The 23,503-nt window shown below is 31.2% G+C and overlaps 1 protein-coding gene across 1 annotated transcript in view; it reads left to right on the forward strand.

Annotated features, from left to right (window-relative positions):
• Window positions 1-481: 481 nt before the first annotated feature.
• Window positions 482-23,503, forward strand: part of LOC129946522 (uncharacterized) — a 30,805-nt gene continuing 7,783 nt past the window's right edge. Inside the window, exons 1-5 of the mRNA XM_056056734.1 lie at window positions 482-656; window positions 2,260-2,900; window positions 22,518-22,666; window positions 22,738-22,970; window positions 23,039-23,278. Coding sequence (XP_055912709.1) covers window positions 2,308-2,900; window positions 22,518-22,666; window positions 22,738-22,970; window positions 23,039-23,278 — 1,215 coding nt within the window. The 5' untranslated portion in view covers window positions 482-656; window positions 2,260-2,307. The remainder of the gene's footprint in view (window positions 657-2,259; window positions 2,901-22,517; window positions 22,667-22,737; window positions 22,971-23,038; window positions 23,279-23,503) is intronic.

The raw sequence follows: 23,503 nt of genomic DNA on the forward strand, positions 1-23,503 counted from the left end.
GGAGTCACCCCGGTATTTTGTTGGCAAACAAGGATTCAAATGGCTTAAAATGAATTCCTTTCCTTTTTAGTGGTTTTTTATTATTTGTCTAAAATGAACTCTCGCACATCTGGAAATTTGAATTGAGAATCTATCTATTGCGCATATTCAAATCTATCTAACTCACTGGCTCCTGAGTCCTGGCACAGGAACTGGCACTCGCACTGGTCCTGATGCATTCATAACGTCACAGCATCGCTCTCTTTGTCGTCACGTCGTTCTTCAGAAGGATGTTGTGTTGTGAGCTGAGCTGAGCATGATATGGAGGGTAGGAGTATTGTTCACATAGCAATTATACTTTCAGTCTAAGATGAGACTTCTAGCAAATTGAGATTGTTTTGGCAAAGCAAGTGCATCATTCGCGTTGTACGATATACCATTTCATGCCGAACCGAGTGAACCTGGGGAAATTATTGTGCGCTTATGTGAATAGTATTATAAAATCTCTGCTCTTAGTAATGTGACTGTGGCATCCTGTGAGAGTTATATAGACTTCAAATAGCCTTTTAAACCATTTGCATCACAATTTCGGAGACCAGTGTTCTTCAGTCAAGATAAACCATTGAACGTGTGTCGTGTATACAAAAAGTTTCGCCTCAACCGGAGGAAGTGAATAGGTGTGTGTTTCTGGTGTATATGTTTTTTGGTTTTATTTTCTGTAAAGAATTTCCATATTAAATGGTATTCTAGTTCTTAAGTGAATTGAATCCAGGATTCTCGCGGTGTACAAATTTGTTGTTTACTGCTTTCAAAATCGATTTCTTCCTTCCTTCCTGCCTTTTGGCACATTCCCTTCTCTGACACGGCTCATAGAGCAATTTTATAACGTAACGAGTCAAGGAACAGGATAAATGGAATTTCTTTTATGCTCGAACCGAGGAGTATAGAATGTGGTGGTGCTGCAATCCGATTTAGTGATTTTCCTCAATCAATTGCTTGATGGCAAAACGACGACGATGACGGCGATGACGGTTTTCGTCCTTGGCCACATTTTTTACATACAAAAAGTATTTTAATTGCTTTCCGAGAGTAGTTGTACATTTTGCAAGTTTACTATTATTTTCGTTTTCGGCCTAAACGTAGAGAAAAAAAAACCAAACTAAACCGTGTAGAGTAGGTATAAGGTACTATACGTAAAAATGGGTTGTGTACACATGGCGTTTAATTGAAACCAAAGCGTTTCCTTCACAGAGCACTTCCGAGATTCCAAGAGCGTACCTACCTCCGTCCATATAGGATCCTTATATCTTTAAAATTGTGTTGCACCTGTTTACTTTGTGTACGGAACCCTTGTGAGAGTTTGTTTTTCTAGATATAGGTACTTGTACAATATTAAAAGGAAAAAACAAAATAACGAAAACAAAAACAAAAACACGGCCAACTCGGTGATTGCAAAAATATGATGCCGCAATAATGGTGCCATCCTTAGAAGCCATATTGGGGGCATCCTTTGAGAGTGATGCCCCCCTTTCTCCCACTGTCTTAGTCTTAGCACACAGAAGGAAAAACTCATAACTGTATGTATTGTATATGCGTATTGAGTGTATTGTACTGGCGCCAGACAGCTTATACTTATATATATAATGGATTTATTATGCGCCTCTGTGGCGCCAATTTAACGTTCCATGGAGATTGGTTATTCCCATTCATAGATACAATAACTGTATACAGATGTACATATAAACATTTAAGGCACAACAACAGCAAAAAAAAAGAAATAACGCAAATATGTCTCTTGCGAAATTTAAAGCGGTCCTTACACGTTTATTTGATTGAAATTTAATATATATTTCCTTTTCACTGGATAAACACTCGACAGTATTGATTGACAATCAATTACAAATTACAATCCATCGAATAGCTTGTCAAATAATGATTAACTTTCATTTGGAATATAGGAATGTCAAAAACCTTTTGTTGTCTTTCCACAGAGTGATTACCTTCAATTTAGAGTATGTTTAAAATCAAAAATTAATTTTTTGACATCTGTCAATCACAAACAAATTAGATAGTGATCGATCAAGCAAACCGAGTTTTCGCTTTCTTATTTGGCAGTGCATATGAATAGATCTGTTTGTAATCCTAAAATATCACAGGTTTCTTATTTTTCTGAACTGAAACTGACCCATGTGTATTACATAAGTGAAGTCTTTTGCCGTGTAAGGGCCGCCTTATGAACTAAATTATACAAAAATTATTGTAAAGAAAAACACTTTTCAGATCGTTTGTGTGGTTGGCCTATATTGTAAAAAGAAATATAAATTTATTATGAGAAATCTTTATGGCACCGACAGTCATTCCGACCAGGAAGAACTTGTTGAAAATTTGTTTTTGAATGCTGACGATGAAGACGAAGAAGAAGATGACGATGATGAAGAAGAAGAAGAGGACGACGAAGATGATGATGATGAACAAGATGTTTTCTCAAATAGAATTCATATAGACGCTGCTGAAACGGAAGAACTTATCTCGATATCTTTGGTTAAGTCGTCTTCAAATTCAAATAATAATGACTGCGATAATGCCTTAATGCAAAAAATTGAAAGATGTCCTAATTTACTTATACGCGAACAACAGCAGCATCAACAAAAATTAGAAGCTATTCGAAGAGCTAAAAGTTCGTTTTGTTTGCTTATGATATTCGGAATGGGAATGATGGTGACGTCGGCGTTATTGCTGATCCTGATACCATTATACCAATCACAATTTATTGCTGAATCTACGAAAAATAACTCGCATGGGATGCTGCTTTTTGTGCAACCGCTTGCTACATTATTTTTAATTTTATTAACAATTATTTGTTCGGCTGTGTTTAAGTGGAACATTAAGTTGCTAAAACTTCCAACAATTCCTGGAAATAAGTAAGTACCTACAACTTTATTTATACTTTTTATCTTTTTTCAAATTTTACAAGAACTTTTGTATTGTTTAAATTTCAATCTGTTCAAAAATAAACATTCATATAGAATACAAATGATGATCATATCATTTTTTGAAAAAAGAGAAACACTGTCTAACTTGGTAGCCTTGTGGTTTACCAAAATACTCAATGACCAATCTCTTAGGTTTACTACAATATGTATTTGCCGTTCACTTTTTAAAATGGTAAGGTTTTCTTTTTTGCAATAAAATGGCATTTTTCCTATGGGTGTTGATGGAATTAATTCAAATCCGATTTAAAAAAAAAGAGGCTGGGATGCGACCCACACTGATAACTTCCCATCCCGTCTGTCGATTTGTCTTGCTTAAAAGTTTGTTTGTTTTCATGTTGTGTTAAAAAAGTTGTCAGTTGAATTGTTCTTAAAAAAATTAAAATTACCAACAATATTTTTCATATAAAGGAAGAGTTAAGCTTGAAAATCTAGTTTTGTTAAATAGATTTTTAGTCGAAAACAAATTTTGACCGATTTTAGTAGCATTTCTTAATTTTTTACAAATTGGATAAATGAAATTAATTTGTGAGATATTAAGAACCGAACATCAATTTTAACCAAATTTGCGAACTATTTTTTGTAGATTTAATTTTTTTTATAAAAAAACGGACTGAATATCGAAAACAGTACTTTCTGTGAAATAAAAAGAATTTGAGAACAACTTGTTTTAATTTTCACCAAGTTTTAGTATTGTTTTTTGTTAGGTTTTAATTTTTTGTAAGAAAAACAGTCGATTTGATTTTTCTCAATCTTTACCAGTAGTTAAAAACTTTATTTTTCGTTGTACAAAATTGTTTTGGAGTTATACGAATTTTGTATTCGTAAAATTTTCGAGGTGGCAATTTTTTTTTCTTCAGATTTTTTGATTTATAAAAAAAAAAAACCGTTTAATTTTTTTCATTATATACAATTCAATTCAAGTCTCTAGCGTTTTTGGTTTCTGAGATATGGATGACGAAAAAACGTCGTGAACGTACGAAGGCACCTAAACACGCACTCACAGACTTCTTTCTAAAAATCTTTTATTTCGACTCTATTGACCTTGAAACGTCGAGAAAATGTCAAAATTTTCAATTTAAAAAAACAATAACTTTCTATGGGAAGTTAAATACAAAACAATTGTTGAAAACGGATATTTTTAAAACTTCAGCAAATAGGTAATATTAAAGTTTGATTTCCAAATCAGTACTAAAAATTAAGGCATAAACGCATTTTTCAAAAGGTTTTCTTAAAACGTGATATATGTAGAGTCAAATTAAGATTCATAACTAAATAGAATTTTCAGAAACTAAGTCAGATACTAAAATGATTTAAATTGTATCTAGGAGATAAAGATTTGTACTTTGCAAAATCATCATACAATTTATTTTTAAGAGATACTTCGACTTTTATTATTTTGTTCTAAGAAGATTATGACTAACCTTTATCATGTGGTCAATTAATTTTTCATTCATATTGGTCTCGAAGTTTTTAATATTAAAATTAAAGGAGGAAACATTCCATATTCTTGATGTCCAGCTTAAAATAGAGTATCTATACCTGATAGGACGTCCGAACTTAAGCTTAAGTGTAAACTGATGTGCTTTCCTAGAAGTTAAAGTCTTAGAATAGAACCGTTTAAGAAGAAAAGCGACTGTCTTTTCGATAGGAAATTGCTTATTAATGAACAATTAAAAAAGAAAGACAAGCGATGTAAATGTTTCTGTTATACATTTTCAAACATATTTTTTGGATTCTGTACACATTTTTTTTATTCTTGAAAATTGACCTCTGCTTGACAAATTGGATATGGACTTCCTATTGATTCATATTACCCTCTAAAAGTGGTTCCCTTTCTTAAGCTATGCTTGACCTATTGTAGGTTAGCTTTTTATTTTGATGGAAAAAAATATAATTCATTTTTAAACGCCATCTTTTGTTTCTTTGCCTCAATAATCTTTTCTTTTTAAAGAAATTAAGGACATCTGTAATAATAAAGTTCGAAAGAATAAAAAATAAATAAAATGGGTGGCGAAGAACCATCGCCTCGTGACTTACAACTCTCAACTATTTCTGTGTGCGAGTAATGTTGTCAGAAATGGAAAGGACCTGCAGCTTATATGCCGAACCGAACGGCTAATTTGAGAAAGCACTTTCTCATGACTAGAATAACACTTGGAGGATTTGTCAATTCTTCGGAAGAGGCAGTACCCGTGAAAAAAGTGAGGTGGCATAGGCATGGATTAAACCCAAGACCCCTTGCATGACAGTCCAACGCACTAACCATCAGGCTACGGGTACGCTTCGAAAGAATACACAAAATACATAAATCAAGTTCAAAAGCTTTCCTATATTTCTACTTCAACTCAAGGTTGAGTAAATGGAGTCCATATCTAGTAGGCTAATGGCCACTAGCTCAAATGTGTGAAAAATTATACGATATTTAGAGGAGACAGGCTAAGCAAATATTTTCTATTAACTCTAAAAAAATCTTAAGAATAAGAAAGATGAAAAAGCCAGAGCAGTTGTTTTGCCGGCATTTAAAAATCACTTCTTCAGAATAGTAGGAGGAATTTTATCTGAATTATCAGATTTGTGTATGTTAAGGTCTTCCAGTATACCCTTGCAACTTTTAATGCTCTCAAGTACAAGAAAAACCTTTGCATGTAAACCTCTGCATAATAAATTATTAACCCTCTTTCTCATCTGACATACCCGATTTCGCAAAAAAAATTCATAAGATGTTAAGTTTCTATTAGACGGTGCAATACATTTTTCATATTAGATCGTATCAAGCTATATAACTCCCATCTCTGCGCTGAGTGCTCCTTAAACCTCTAAGACGGTATTCAAAAAAGAGCCTTTAAAATGATACCAAGAAAAATGCAGCTGTACGAGTTGAATCCTTTTCTTTCTCAAAATCCAAGTTCAAGCTCGAAATCTTGTAGTTTTTATCAAAATAATTTCCCAAGATTCGAATTGTAAGAATATATAAATGAGACCAGAAACTAAATATTAAATTGCATTTCATAATATACGTAAGTATTTTAACATCAAATTTTTGTCAACAAGACCATATATAAAATAAACATACTTTAAGTCATTTTGTTTCATAAAATTCTGTATAAATGAAACAAAATAAGTTTTCCTTACATCAATTCAAATGTACATGTAATTCAAAATATTTATGGAAATTTAACCATTATTCAATTGACGTTTGGTATGCAACCATTTCACAGCCTTCCCAAAAACACATCATATAAAATACATCCTTCTAAAGAAGGAAAGTGTATTCACTTAAGATGTGTTATGTGCTATTAATTAATTTTGGGCCTAAACTAATGTCAAAGTGTTTTACTTTTAAATGAGAACTAAAACCACTATACCACTTCTATTTCTGAAGGAAAATCATAAGAGAAAGGAGGTTAAGTTTAATTTGAATTTTACCACCAAAATCTCAATGATTTGTATATTTGAACACTATACTTACATCTGTGAATGACAAATCAACAATCGTTAGCTCATAAAATGGTAACAATTCCTTTTGACCTTTAGAATTCTAATAATTAATCAATAGTATATGAAAACCCAGAAAATATATTTGAACCCAAATTCGTTATTAAATTTATCATTAAAAAGCCACTCAACAGTCATATAAGTACACTTTTGGGTATCAATACAGTACAGCAATTTAAATCGGATTTTTCAGAAAATAATTTTTAGACGAGTATATCCTTGACCATTCTTCTCTCGCAAACTCCCAAAGTCAAAACTTATGTATTGATTGATACGTAATTCACCATTTACTGGCTCGATTATTACAGTTTAATGTGGACAGATTGTTTTTTTTTTTTTAAAGTACTCATACGCCAGAGTGACTACTTGGCAATTTGTTGGTTGAATAAATTTTAGTAATTAATTTAATTACCAATTAATACATGGTGCTTTCTGTTTTTGAATTAACTAATGATTTTTGAAGTCAAAAGTACTGCGTAAATAACTTTTGATTAAATACAAAAACACATCAAGTTGCCTTTAGCAGAAATGGCACTTGTTTAGCTAAAGGCAACTTGATGTTTTATTTGTAGGTACTTTTCAAATGGATTACATGACACGAGGAAAAAATAAGAAAATTAAGGATGAGCAATAACAAACATGGCTAAGAGTGAGTCGCATGTAATTGCTCTCAAATAATTGCATTATTTTGTTTGAACTGAGTTTTTTTACCTTTTAATATAAAGTGTCAGCTCATATATTTATTATTAGTCTACTTTCACACTCAGGTATCCATTTTCATAGCCCTTGTCTAATATCTTTGGGAGACAAACGAGAAGAAGATTCAAGATGTATGTATTTTGCATTTTTGTTGAATCTTTGAGAGTTTGTTGGGATTTTCTTAAAAAAGATGATGATTTAAGTGATTAAATGAATTTTGTATACATACATATATACGCATAGTCCAAAAAGTCTTTGTACAGCAGCCTAATTTTAGTGTTTTTTTTTTGAAAAAAAACTACTAGCAATGAATGTAAAAACTAAAGTTGCATAATTGAAAAAAACTTAGTTTCCACCTTCGTCTTTTTCCTAATTTAAAAACGAACTGTGAATCTGATTTTCAAAATAATTGTTTTGATTATATTGTTATAATCAATATTTTATCTCAGAATCAACAAAACGAAAGCTGCTGAATGCAGACTTTTTGGACTATGTGTATATGCTTACAGGTAACAATTAAAAATGTCGAAATATATGTATATGTGCATTATGTAGAAACAATACATATTCCTCGATACACCCTGAGTCATGGAAAGTTGCTAAGATCATTCCACTTCCCAAAGCTAAAAGAGATGAATTGGGACGTATTTCGGTATTGCCATTTGTGTCGAAAGTTTTTGAAAGGATCTTTTAAAAGCAAATTAAATTCTTTTTATCAACAAACTCTCTCGTAGTACCTGTGGCATGATGGTTAGTGCGATGGACTGTCCTGTCATGCGAGGTCTTGGGTTCGATCCCTGCCTGTGCCACCAAAAGTTTTTTCACGGGTACTGCCTCTTGCGAGGAATTGACAAATTCTCCAAGAGCAATTCTTGTCATGAAAAGTGTTTCTCAAATTCGCCGTTCGGATTTGGCTTAAAACTGTAGGCTCCTTCCATCCCTGACAACAGTACTCGCACACAGGAATGTTTGAGAGTTGTCAGTCACTCGGCCCTAGTTCTCAAACGGACTGTTGCGCCACCCAATTTAATTTAAATATCTACAAACTCACTGCTCAACCACTTTCAATCTTGTTTTTCTGAAGAAAAACAGCTGTGTTACCGCTCTTTTTAACGTTACTGATGACATCAGAAAAGCATTAGATAAGGACGAAATTACGTTTCTAGTTTTGTTGGATTTTTCGAAGGCTTTCGATTCCCCTAATCATGTCAATCTATATATGTAGAAAGCTAATGCAAAATTTTAATTTTTCATCTAGTGTAACTAAATTATTTTTTTTCTTATCTAACTGATAGGAAGTAAGTAGTGCAAGTTGCTGACACTCTGTCAAATTTTTTGCCGAATGCCACTGGTGTACCACAAGGTTCCATACTGTGTCCTTGTTTTCTGCTTTTGTTAATGAATTTACATCTTCACTAGTTAATTGCAGCTCTCACTTCTATGCTGATGACGTTCAGCTTTACTTCAGGTGCTCACTTGGCCTTATCGAACATGGAGCTTTCTGCGTCAATGAACCTGAAGAGAGTGGCAAATTGGTCTTTGTCAAACGGACTTATGTTGAACCCTAAAGAATCCAAATGTCTTATAATTAATAGAAAATTTCTTGACCTTTTTTATTTTTCACCGATTGTTCTGAGCAATGTTGTTTTGACAGAGTAAGAAATGTGGCCTCAAACAGATCTCATCAGCTAATTATTCCTCCTTACTCATATTTAACATCGGGATGTCAATTTTTTGTAAATTTGGTTTAGCTTCGGAACACTTTTCCTCGTAGTATAAAAGAAAATCTGAAAGCAGCAAGCATAAAAAGATTGCTTAGATCTCACTTTTCAAAATGAACATTTTTAACAATCATTGAATTTTTGTATCTTATGATAGTTTTAATAATTAAATTAATTTTTTTTGGATTATCTTGGCTCAGCCTTACTGTTGCAATTACGATATTTAAATAAAATAAAAAAATGTTCATATCTCTATTCTTTTTTTCGAAGACTTTACATGGGCTTTATCATGAAACTACCTACTATATGAAAGAACAAGAACAGGGCTTTCTGGATCTGCTTGTTTTGCAAGTTTTAAACAAAAATATTTTGAACTAGGAAAAACTTAATTAATTTAATAAAGATTATGTGTGTATATAAACTTGGAAGACGCTTCTAATTTTGGTTATAAACTTTTTCATCAACCATTCGATTACATAGTTAATCTATTATTATATCACTTTAATGTGTATATCTTAATAGTAATTAGAAATCCATCGATAATCTGATGTTTATATGTATATTGTTTTCATAACCAATTAAAACTTTATTAAAGAGTTATATGTATGATATTTTTGAAAACGCAGTTACTTGAACAGAATTTTGATTTTTGAAAGGATATGTAAATATTATTATATACAAAGGCTGTATTTTATTTATTTAAGTTAAAATTCAATAAATCTTTTTTAAACGTTTCTTAAATGCAACTTGAACTTGTAGATATTTGTATTTTCAAGTATTGTCAATCCTTAAATGAAGATAAGAGGCTGGGTTGTGAGCCAACCTTGCGAATAATTTCACATAGGCGTCCGATACAAATTTAAAGTGGTAGTTTTTGTAACAAGTCCCAATTTTTGTATTTAAAGAAATTGATACAGGATACAATCGAACATATTATTCTCATCTGTTTTTTGTCGAGATATATTCAGAAAGTTGGATCATTGTATAAGTATTTTTGGTAGAACTGTCTTATAATGTTATAAAACATTAAGAACAATATTTATATGCGGTGATATAACTTTGGAGTCCATAGTATATTTATGTTAACTTTTAATGTTTAGTCGTTTTTATTTCTGGTTTTCTGTCAATAAGATATTTCTTGTTTCACTGTATGCAGGCCCGAATTAAAGAAAATGGGGGCCCGGGGCTATTTCAAATTTGAGGCCCCCTAAAATGATATAAAACCCAAGCAAGCCAACCCCTCATAATTTTTGATATGCGGGGCTAATTATTCATCAGGGGCTCTTTTGAACGTTTTTGAAAAATTAAATCTGTTAATTTTGCAATCGCAAATAAAAAATCCTAAACTCAAAAGCGATAAGCCCACATTACCCAATTTGTATTTCATCCAAAAACCATGAACTCAAAAATAATAATAATTACTTAACAACATTTTTTTTCTCAATTTCATTCTTACAAAATCTTGAATCAAAGCATTAAACTCAATCGATCTTAATAAATCGGTTTCGATTGCTAAACAAGTTCAAGATGATAATCTTTCATCCAACATCGAAGATCGGTACATATGTACATATTTTGTATTCTTTTAAGAACTGAGAAAGATCTTTCTGCTTCACAATTAGCTATAGGTATTGTTACGAATATTCTAAGGGCTATACAAACGTCAATCATTTGTTTTTCAACGATCCAGTTAAGCACTTTAAATGATGAAATACTCGTAAGTTCGATTTTTTTCTTTTTGAACTTGAAAAGAAAACACTTATGGTCGCAATTTCATAATTTGAATAAGTGGCTTCAGTTCGTAAGTTAATTCAATTTCTAAAACTTTATGATAAATTTCGACTGAATTGTTTGCTTTTATTAACTTCCCATAGGAAGTTATTGTAATGGGTCCGATTTGTCAAATTGAAAATTTTGACATTTCTCGACGTTTCAAGGTCCCTAGAGTCGAAATAAAAGATTTTTAGAAAAATGTCTGTGCGTGCGTGTGTACGTACGTTTGTACGTCAGTACGTCCGTACGTTCGCGACGTTTTTTTCGTCGTCCATAGCGCAAGAAGCAGAAGAGATATCGACTTCAAATAAATTTTGTTATACAGATAATAAGGCAGAAAGATGAAGAAAGGGCTCTCAAGAAAATTGCGTGGGTGGTTTTTTTACCATAGCAGTTTGAAAAAAAGGTGAAAATTTTGATTAACCCTAAATATCTTACGAACCAAAAACGCTAGAGACTTGATTTAAATTTTATATAATATATTGTAACGTGATACCAAACAAGTATATTTTTAGAAAAAAATCAACATAATGGTTTTTTTTTATAAATCAAGAAAACTGAAAAAAAAATTTGTGACCTCCAAAATTTTATGACTGAAATATGATTTCATCTCTAAAACAGTTTTGTGCAACGAAGAATAATGTTTTTGACATTTGATAAAATTTTGAGAAAAATCTAATTGACAGTTTTTTTTTATAAAAAATAAAAACCTAAAAAAAAAAAAAAAAAAAAGTTATTAAAAATTAATTTTCGACTCAAATATCTTTTCAAAACTTTGAGATATGGGCTTTGAATTAATTTTATCTTTCAAAAAATCTTGTTGTCAACATTCAGTTAAAGTTTAAAAAAAAATCGAATTGACAGTTTTTGTACAAAAAATTAAAAACCGAAAAAAAATTAACAAAATTTAATAAAAAATGATTTTCAACTCAAATATCTTTTAAAAACTTTGAGATAATAGCTTCTTGCTAATTTTTTCTTATAAAAGATATTGTTTTCAACATTAGGACAAATTTTGAGAAAAAAAATTTTTACAAAAAATAAAAACCTACAAAAAAATTAATAAAAGTTGGTGAAAATTGATTTTCGACTCAAATATCTCTTTAAAAATTTTAAATATTGGCTTCAAAGTAATTTTATCTTATAAGAAATATTGTTTTCAACATTTGGTAAAATTTTTAAAAAAATTGAATTGACAGTTTTTGTACAAAAAATAAAAACCTAAACAAAAAATTAATAAAAGTTGGTAAAAATTGATTTTCGACTCAAATATTTTTCCAAAAATTGTAGATATTGGCTTTTAACAACTTTTATCTTTCAACAAATATTGTTGTCAACATTCAATAAAATTTTGAAAAAAATCGAATTGACAGTTTTTGTGCAAAAAAATAAAAACCTAATAAAAATTTACCAAAAGTTGGTGAAAATTGATTTTTGACTCAAATATCTTTTCAAAAACTTGAAATATTTTCTTCAAACTAATTTTATCTTATAAAAAATATTGTTTTCAATATTCGATAAAATTTTGAAACAAATCGAATTGATAGTTTTTTTTACAAAAAAATAAAACTCTAAAAAAAAAAACAATTCTAATACTTGGTAAAAATTTACTTTCAATTTAAATAGCTTTTCAAAAATCAAAAATATTGGCTTCAAACTTATTTTATTTCACAGAAAATATTGTTTTCAATATTCAGTAATTTTTATATAAAAATCCAACAGTCCGTTTTTTTCATAAAAAATAAAATCTATAAAAAATAGTACGCAAATTTGGTAAAAATTGATACGAGTGCATATAGACAAACTTTTAAGCAAGACAAATCGACAGACGGGATGGGAAGTTATCAGTGTGGGTCGCATCCCAGCCTCTTTTTTTTAAATCATTCTCACTCATACTTAAAATATTGCAAACAAATCGGAAGATATCAGTGATGTAAGTGTAAGCTTCAATCCTCTTGTACATTTTTGTGATATACTATTACATAAAAAGTGCCAATTCTAAACTTATCAGATCCATAAAGCGTTTCTTTTTCTCGTTAAATATTTTTGTAATTTTTTGTATTGAAATCAAAAAATTCCTGATTAACTTCTTTGCTCCAGGCTTTCGATTCTATTTCAATTTGAGAAAAAATCATCCTGTGTATATTTTAAATATTCAATCAAAAACAGCATCATGTTCCTAGCTACGTTTAAATCAAGTTCCACTTTTTGCAAATACGAATTTTCAAGTTTAATAATTTTCGATTTTAAAAATGAAGCATCATGCCGAGTATCTAATTTTTGATTTTGATCATCAGCTAAGAAGTTTAACGCATTGAAAATACAAGCAAAATTATTCACTAGAGCATTCACGGAATCTGCTCTTTTCGACCATCGAGTTATGGACAAACTCGTAACTTTCCCACTTTATGGGATTAATTGCGAGTTGGGCTATGCGGGTTAGACTTTTTGGATTTACTAGCGAGTTGAGCTATATGGGATTAACGTTTTTGGGGTATATAGCTTTCGAGTTTGGATTTTGTGGGGTCAACTAATTTTGGTTTTTATTTTTGGGGTTTATTAGATTGTACAGTTTGAATATCGTAGTTTTAGGGTTCAAGTTTCTTAATGGGATGAGGCCCTCGTTTCCGTGGGGGGCCGGGCCTGCAGTCCCCCCTAGCCCCCTATTAATCTGGGCCTGAATTCATGGTGTCCAAATGTTCCCCAGAGTATGTTTGAATGCTCATAACTTTTTTTTTTTAATTTTATGGGGTTACTTGTCATTGAACGAAATTCAATTTTCTATTAATTTTGTGCGTTTTTATAATCACTGACCTTTTACAGAATGTTTTTGTGATTTCTTTTCTGGAAATATTTTACTAACCTGGCATGGGATCCATTTGTATTTCACTTTAGAATATCTATGAAAATCACGTATTTTTTCCAATCATTTTTTTATTCAATAAGAATAAATGTATATACTTATATAGTTCTCCTAACAGGTTGAAGACAAAGGTAGTTATATGTGACATTTGACACATATGTTATTTATAAAGCGATGGTAACAATATCTTCCGCAGCAGTCACAGGCGGTTCTGGTTTACGTGTCTTTTGCTCTTGAACAAAGGTCACATCTCACCCTTTCGACCGGTTGATTTCTCCCCAAAGGGCGAATGACATCTAAAGTAGTTTTCCCGATTTGGTGTTGCGTGGTAGGCTTTGAATATTCATTAATTTCCGACTCCATCAGCTTCCCTGTGAGTGGGATGACCTTATCGTTTCTGACTAAATTTTTGTATAATTTTTTTTATAAATGTACATACTCAAGATTTTGAAACACACTGTTAAAAGGGTTGAACTTTGTTTACAACTTATTAATTAGGGCAGACCGGAAATCAATGCGAGAAATTTTAAACCTATGGCGTTTCATGCTAGCTTTGAAGTCAACCAAATTTAAGAATATATTTTCGAATGGCCTGAAACATTAATTTTCTATTACGATTTCAAATTTACTTATCGGTTAAATGTTTGAAAATCAATCAGAAGTGAGTAAGAAAAATTAAAACTGAATAATATAGCATAGATATAAAACCAAATTATCGAAAACATTCTGGGGTACAAATGGACCCCATGACACAATTGTACCGATTTTTGCCGTGATGTTTAAAGTTAAAGAAATCGGTTCGATTTGTGGAATTGATAATTTTAACCTTTCTCGACGTTTCAAGGTCTCTAGAAGAAGTAGAGATATCGACTTTAAATAAATTTTGTTATACACATAATAAGACACAAAAAAAGGAGAAATCAGTTTCAAAAGAATTGATTTAATGGATTTTTACTAAAGCCATTTAAAAAATGTAAAACTATAAGATTATTCTAAATATCTCACAAAAATTAATATTTATCACCTCAAATATATATTAAACAAGATTTTTAATTAATTCTAAAAGAATTTTATAAGATGAAGAATAATTCGAAAAATCGAATTCAAAAACAAAAAAAAACAGAAACCCAAAACCAAAGAATTACTCCTGAAAATTGGTAAAACAAATAATTTTAACTCAAATATCTCAGGTACAAAATGACTTAATTTTATACAAAATGTTGTTACCAATATTATGCAATAATTTAAATAAAATTAATTTGACAGTTTTTTTGTATTAAAAATAAAAACCTTTTAAAAATACAACCTAAATTTGGTAATAACTGATTTTCGATATATTGTTATTGACATTTATTTAATAGTTAGGCAAAATTCGATTGACATTTTTTTTTTTACTAAACCAATAGCTTCAGAAACTGTTCAGGTAAAAAATTGATTTTTGATAACAAAACATATTATTGACGACAAACTTTCTTCATCTCAAAAATTAAATTGTTTTCATTATTTTCTAAAGCTATTAACAATTGAGCGAAAAATAAACAAAACAAAAAGTATTAAAAAGTACTAAAACTTTAGTTTTTTATTTTTCTGTTAAATATCTCAAAAATAAAAGAATATAGATGGAATAATGGATACGCAATCCATCTAATAATGAGATTTTTAGTCGAAAACCAGTTTTTACTATTTTTAGTAGCATTTCTTAAAAGTTTTTATTTACAAATACAAACTGGATGAGTGAAAATTAGAAATTAATATTTTCTAATGCTCACGAGATATCGAGTAGATTTTATTTTCTTATGAAAAAACTGAGTGTTGGATTTTTATAAAAAAATGTACTGAATGTCGAAAACAATATTTTTTGTGAGATAAAATTAATAATTTTTGAAAAGATGTCTGAGTTAGTTAAATTTTTACCAAGTTTCAATATTTTTTTTTTGTAAAAAATTTAACCGAGTGTTTAAAAGAATATTTCCTATAAGATAAAATTAGATTAGAGCCATATTCTCAAATTTTTGAAAAGATATTTGGCTTGAAAATCAATTTTTAACAATTTTTTAGTTTTGTTTAGGTTTTTTTGTTTCATAAAAAATGTTGATTTGATTTCTTATAAGATAAAATTAATTGAAGTCAATATCTAAAATTTTTTAAAAGTCAAAAATTAATTTTTAACAAGTTTTTTCTTTTATTTTTTGTAAAAAAAATCCGTTAATTTGATTTTTCTAAAAATTTTACCAGATGTCAAAAAAATTAATAACCTCGTTGCATAAAATAATTTCGGGGATAAATTATTTTTTATTTAATTTTCGACGTTACAATTTTTTCAGTTTTTGTATTTATAAAAAAAACCATTCAATTTTTTTTTTTTCCAAACACATTCATGTTTGGAATCACGTTACAATATATAATATAAAATTGAATTCAAGTCACTAGCGTTATTGGTTCGTGAAATATTTTGGGTTAACCAAAATGTTCATCTTTTTTGTGAATTGCTATGGGGAAACATGCTACGTGAAACATTTATAACGGTTTTCGCCCTCTGCGATTTTTCTCTGCAAAGTCCACCAGGAATATAATAATTCGCATCATCTATAAAGATACCAAACAATCACTGTGGTAGTGCAAAAATTAGGTAAAGTAAAATACATTAAGTGTATATGAAATGTAGAAATCGTTTTTACAGTCGATTTCAATTACATTCGGGCCAGACAACACCCGAACAAATTGTAGCTGAGGATTTAACAGGTTTTAGCAATCTTACTCAGTTTGTTAAGGAGCCTACTGGAATATCGGACATTGATGGTCTAGTAGAAATTTCTAATTTCTTTTCTCAAACCAATCTTTTTATAGAAAGAGCTCCAAAGACAACAGTTTGCCAGTAGGACTTAGAGCCAACTTAGACAGTCTCAATAATTTCATTAGGATCTTTAACTAGTCCCTATAAAAAGCATCAAACCCCAAAGTAAGTCATTTTTGATTTTACCTGCAAGGAGGATATGGAGCAAAGGGAGGTAAACTTCCGCTTTTTCTTTTTCTGATAGCTTTATTTTAACTTCCCATAGGAAGTTATTGTAATTGGTTCGATTTATTGAATTAAAAACATTGAAATTTCTCGACGTTCCAAGGTCAACGACGATATAACCCCATCTAGCATAAAACATAGTTTAAGGTATTTTACTGCGTCAAACTTCAGGCAATCCCGAATGATCTTCGAAAATGTATGTTTTCTGATACAGCTTCTCCATGAAACATTTATAGCGGTTTTAACCATATGCAATTTTTCGTTGAAATGGTTCGTTATACCCAAATTCTTAGTGATAAAATAGGTGTCTTAGTATTTATATTTTTTTAAGAATTTCCATGTTTTTGTCGTTCAGAGTCGTTCTTGCACCATCTTTTCTGAATATCAAAACTCTAGATTCTCCATATTGACTATGAGATTCCATAATCGGTAGTAATCATATAATTTGTTAACCATTAATTGCAAACTCTGTAAAATCATCAAAGAGCACTGCCCTAATCCGCACATCTGCAAAGTCCATACCACCAGGAAGATAGCTAATCAAATCGTCGATGACGTGATCGTAAAAACAGAATGATTGAAATATTAACTTAACTCAACTTATTGTGAAGGAAGCCGTTGAAAAAATTCTGAAATATTGGATCATTTGGCTACACCAATATTTCTTACTATTGGTGTTAATATTACATTTCTATTTACTTCATACTTTCAACTTTTTCAGGGTTACCATAACTTTAATTTAAACCTTATTTCAACCCTTATTATATTCTTACTCGTATGAGTACCACAAATACTCCATTTTTTACCTTAATCTGATTTTTAAACCCACTGGGAAAAATTAAAGTGAACTAAAAAGTGAAATACTTTAAGTAGCTTCCAAAAACTTTTTCAAAATCAAATAAAATATATATCATTTCTTAAGAAGGATTTACAAAATTAATTTGCGTGTTCGAAATCGCCTCATCCAGTGGTAGGATGAGAATACCATTTTATGTCGAGTTTTTATTTGCCCAATTAACTATTCGAATCCACTTAAAAATGTAAAACGAAAAATAAGAAAACCTAAAAAGAAAAAAACAGTTTTTGTGTTTATAAGGGTTTTTATTTAATAATGTTTTCCTAAGAAAATATAACAACAATTAGAAGGACAAGGTGGCAAGAACGGGGGGAAGGCATTAGTGGGCACTTTTATTTTAAATGCATACAATTTCAGTGAAAAGAAATTTCCAAATAAAGAGTTTTTTTTATTATTTTTAATGAATGAATTTGTAAGGCTTTGGCCATTTATCCATTCTAAAGAGATTTAGCCTTGAAAAAAGTTCTTTTTTTCGCTTTTTTCTCAGTTTTTTCGTTTATTTTTGAGACAAAAATTTATTTGAAAAGGCTTAGTTTATATCCGTGAGTTTTGAATTTCAATAGAAATAAATGATGTAAATCTGCAAAGGCAATTCTGGGGGATTTATTCCATATACAGAACACCCAGCCTCTATATCTCTGTGCTCTGTCTAAAGAACATTGCTATTAAATGATCGGGGGATTGAAATGGAGAGGAATGGTGCGGATGTATTCCTTATCCATTGCTGCCGTTTATACTTACCGTTATAACCACAAGCATACAACCGACTTTGAATAGCTGGGTTGTTTGGTTTTGAGCATAATATGTAATATTGTTGGTTGTTTGTTGGCAAAACTCCATCATTGGCTTCTTATTTTTCCATACCTGCTTTCTTTTTGTATTTATATTTTTGCCTTGATAAACATAGATACATATATTCAAGAGATGAAATACAAAATTTGATATATTAAATTTTGTGTGGGTTTAATTGAAAGAGTAATGCAAACAAAAACGCCTGTCATACATATTTGCGAGCAAGGCGCAGTTAATCAAAATCATTACCTCAAGGAAATGTAAGCTTTGCGAAATAAATTCAACATAAGACATTAATTCATTGGAAAAAACGGCTTTTTTGTGTGTTTGAATTTAGGTTTCTTAGAAAAAAAAACTCAAGAAATGTTAAATGGAAAAGATGGTAGGAATAACATTGACTCGTGACTCGTTGTTTGAAATAAAATTTAATTTATCCTTCTTTTTGAAAATTAAATTAAATTTTGTAAGTGTTTAAAATTGTTAAACAATTTATTTAAAACCAAACTTTCATGAAACCTTAAAAAAAACTCGGTAAGAATGAGTACCTAGAAGTGAGGAACTCTTATTGCAATAAGACTAGCGATTTATCAGGACCATTTTATTAAAGACTTAACTCATAATTCACTTTAGGGAAATTTTATAGAATTATTTATTTCCCATAGCTATTAGATCATCAGATCATGAGGCTTAGTTCTTCTCACTCTCCGAACATTCGCTCAGACATTAAAGGTGGAACTCGTATCCCTTCAGCATTTGTTGTCTTTGCCCTATAGTTTAGCCTTCACAATAAATTTTATTGACACAATTATTACAGTGTTATCAAAGGGAAAAACAATTCTTCGTGACTTCTCCATTCAAGTTAGGCGATACCCAAGGAAATCGTACTCAGCTTGTCAACGAGCCTATCGGAATATCGGGCCTTAATGGGCCTAGCAGAAAATATCCTCGACGTGTTTCTTACTTCTGAACCAGATAAATAAAAAAATCAAAGAATTGACGCCTTTAGGCACATCGGTCCATAGTTTTATATCTTCTAATTTCTCGACCATTTTGAGAAATAACTCCAAATAGAATTGTTTTTCAGAAGCCAACTTGGACGGTCTTAGTTATTTCATCAGGAGCTTTAGCTGATCACTGTATTTCCTGGGTTAAAAGTATCCAACCCAAGAGTAGGCCATGGTTCGATATGAGCTGCAAAGAGATTATCAAGAAGTGAGCATCTTAATTTTTCCAAGGCATTTGATAAAGTCTGTCATCTTACTCTTTGTTGTGGAATGTTCATTACCAAATCTTCTTTCTTCTATTATTGTTTGAGACTTTTCAGTAGCAGTTTTTCTAAAACTTTTTCCCTGATTATTGTAAGCGATTTTGTTCTTTGAATTGTTGCTTCTATTAGTGGCTTACCTTTTTTAAGGTATTACAATGAATTCTGCAAATTCGTTTATATTAAATTGAAGCTTTTTGATGGCTATTAAAAACCAAACGTTGATAGCGGTAATTTTTCATTTAACTTAATACTGATATATTCTTGTTCATGATGTGGTTGCATCAATAAAGCACTGAGAGAGCCAACAAATTAATGCAATTTATAAGCCAAAAAATAACTCTTGACGATGCACTAATGTCTACAGGGTGGGCTGTCTAGTGGGTACTTCGAGAAACCAAAGTATCAGCAGGGCGTTTCAAGTTTTGGTGCACTGTGGACGTTAAAGAGACATGTTATCCACCTTATTTTTACTAAAATTGAAAACATAGGCTTGGATATCGATCCCTAAGTTGAGGTGCTCAGCCAGCATGTGGTTCATCTTATCAGTTTCTTGTTGTCTTTGTAGATTTTCGTAACTTGTCAAAAAGTTGTCTATGAATTCTTCTTAAAAAATAACTTAAAGTTAGCATTTTATATAACTATGATAAAACTAGCGTTTACCCGCGACTTCGTCCTCATTAGATAGTTTTTTGGAAAAAATCTGAGCTGTACTTTTTTGTGCGTATGTTTGAATTGTGCTCGCTCAGCGTCTAAAAGCCTTCGTGTCTGTCTTTCATCTTCAGTTTCGCTCAGCATCTAAAGATCTACGGGTTTCACACTGAACTTCAGTCTGAGAAGCTGTTTGAGCCCTATGGCGCTCAGCATCTAAAAGATGTCGTGATTGACCCTGCCCTTCAGTCTCAGAAGCTCTATGAGCCCTATGGCTCTCAGAATCTAAAGGTCTGTTTTTCGGACTCTTGGCTATTTTCGCAGCTCGAGCTCTGCTAGAAGTACGCGCTCGATTAGATTTACGTTTTACAGGCATATTAGTGTATTATGAAGCTTAACGTAAACGAAACCAAGATTAATTAGTAATGTAAAAGCAACGGAGATTATTTAAAAGCTTCTATTTAAATTAAGTAAGTGTTATAACGACTGTCGTAACTATTTACATTTTAGTTTTACTTACGGACTAAAAGGATCCAAAATAAATAGAAATTAAGAGGGTATTGTATGGTTAGGTTAGATTACAGTGGTTGTCCAAGATGGAAACGGACACACTTGAATCTTGAGGCTTCCTCCTAAGCTCAATGGAACCAGCTTAAGTCCCTTACGAAACGTGAGAGGCTGATTATACCGATATGATTTAGATCGTTTAGATCGTTAAAGAAGAATTCTCCTAGCTAATTCTTGAGTTTTCGAGCTAGAGCAGGGCATGTGCAGAGAAGATGAAGAACCGTTTCTTCCTCTTCCTCGTCCATACAGCTTCTGCAAAAGTCATTTGAGAATACTTCTAGTCTCGTGGCGTGCTTTCCTATTAGACAGTGTCCGGTTATGAACCTATTATCGAGCTTATATGCGATCTGCTTAGAGAGAGCAAGCACCTTGAACGTTTTAAATCCAGTGTTGGACAGATATTTTTTGTGACTTGACACGTGGTGATGTTGTTCCACCTGGTTCCTACCCTCCTCATAGCGTCTTGCATTAGCAACAATTTACAAGTAGCGATTGGTATGCTAGTAAGTGCCAAACGTGGTAGGGTGGGCTGTACTGTACTGTTCCTGGCGAGTTCATCTGCCTTACAGTAACCTGGAACGTCTCTATGGCCTGGCACCCAGCAAAGGTAAATATTAAACTGCAATTTCATCCAAATATTATTCAAATTGTTAGTTATTTGGGAACGAAAGCGATCAGATTCCATCATGTGAATGCATTGTTTTCCCGAAGTCAAAAGTAACTCATGTCCTTTCTTAAGTTTTGAACTATCTCCTTACCAAATTTCATTTAAATCTGTTCAGTAGTTTAGGCGTAAAAGCGATCGGCCCACATGAAGTTTCCCACGGGAATGCGTCATTTTCTCGAGGTAAAAAGAAGCCTATATCCTTTCTCGGGTATCAAAATATCTCCATACCAAATTTGATGCAAATTGGTTCAGTAGTTTAGGCGTGATGGATAAGTTAGATCTCAATATTTGTTTTTGTTCCCGGCTTTTTTAGTCCAAGACCAATTTGTATCAATTTAAGCAGACTTTTTTCAAACGTTTTTTAGTATAAAAATGTTGAAAATGGATTTTCACCAACTCTTAGTAGTATTAGGTTTTTATTTTTTAGAGGTTATATCATTTTTTTTGTAAAATATTGGAGGTGACAATATTTATTAACAAAACCCGTTAATTATTTTTTTGTAACTAAACTTATTTTGTATAACATTACATTCTATCATCAACACTTAATTAAAGCCGCTAGCGTTATTAGTTCATGAGATTTTTGGGGTCAACCAACATTTTCACTTTTTTTTACTTGCATTAGTTAAAAATTATTGACATGACATGACATTACGATCGTAGAGAAGCGAAAAAGTAAGTCTGTCTTTCCTGACCCCTACAGACCAAACCATTGACTTCAATACAATACAACTTTGCTCCTTTCAATACAAAAATATCTTTGTATCACTCCAGAAGGGTACTTCCTGTTGCACCTTTATTTTGTTTTTAAGCTTACTCAAGAACTCATCAACCGATTTCAATAATTTTTTTCTGAACAAGCTCTTATCTCTTCTACTTCTCGAGATATTGATGACGAAAAATGGTATTCCAAACGTACGGACAGAAATCTCTCTAAAAATCTTGATTTAGATTCTACGGACCTTGAAACTTCGAGAAAGCTTAAAATTGTTAATTCTACAAATCGAACCGAATTTCCTATAGGAGTTAAAAACAAATAAATCTGAATTTTTAGGGATCAATTTATTTTAAAAAAAATATCGCAATATGTGAAATGTTTAATTTTTGAGTTTGACTTCTGAATATTATATTTAATTATTGTTATAAGCGACTCATAGCATAAACTCTATTTATTACAGATTATTATTAATATCCTTGTGCTTTGGACTCGCTTCAACTTTAGTTACTGTGGGATCGTTCAAGAGAGTCGCTTGTCATTTACAAGATCCCTTAAAAGGAACGTCACTAGCCTTCTCATTGCTTTTTTATTTCTTTTTTTGCACACGGTGTAAGTTTAACAATTGTTAAAAAATTTTATTTAATAATATCATTTTATTATCTTCTTTTGTTCTTTTATAGTGATGGGCCTGCAGAAAATTTTCTCGGCTACAACAAGTGTAATTGGCCTATTTATATCGGTGGACTATGGGCTGTGCGATGAGTTCCACTGCCATGGAAATGTGATTTCGTTTAAGGAGAAGATGTCGCATACTGGTTGGCAAGGCCGTGCATTTTGGGCCCTTATTTATACTATGGGAATATCACTGTGGTCTCTTCATATAGCTTTACTAGAAGGATGTTTTGTTGACTCTGTAAGTGATTGTTTTTTTTTTTGTTACTTACATAAACATAAACATATTATATTATTTTGAATTTCTAGAGCGAAACTCGGTCGAAACAAACAACTTTCCTCAAGACTATATCCAAATTTGTATCTAGCCATGACGATCAAAAAATGTTAAATGACACCACTCCATCAAATGAACACGATTTAGACGTTGGGAAAAGTAAAAACAATAATTTGCATCCAATGCATTTAGCAATGTGGGTGCATATTTTTGGAACAATATTTGCCTTATTTTTTGGCTTTGTTGATGTTTTTCCAATCACAGGGACTCAAGTAAGTTTATCATTGGATATTTTAAGTTGGGGAAGATATTTGGGTCTAATTTCCAGAGAATTTATTTATGAAATTTTATGATTGGAGTCGATGCCTTTTTTGAGGCTAAAAATCAGGATGCAATTGATTTCAAGAATAAAGTTTCATAAATTGACTTTTTAAAGATTTTAACTATTTTAAAATTGAAAAAAAGTTATCAAACTGTGGCCATTATTTAAAACAAAA

This window comes from Eupeodes corollae, chromosome 2 (genome assembly GCF_945859685.1).
Source record: "Eupeodes corollae chromosome 2, idEupCoro1.1, whole genome shotgun sequence".
In the NCBI taxonomy this organism is placed as follows: Eukaryota; Metazoa; Arthropoda; class Insecta; order Diptera; family Syrphidae; genus Eupeodes; species Eupeodes corollae.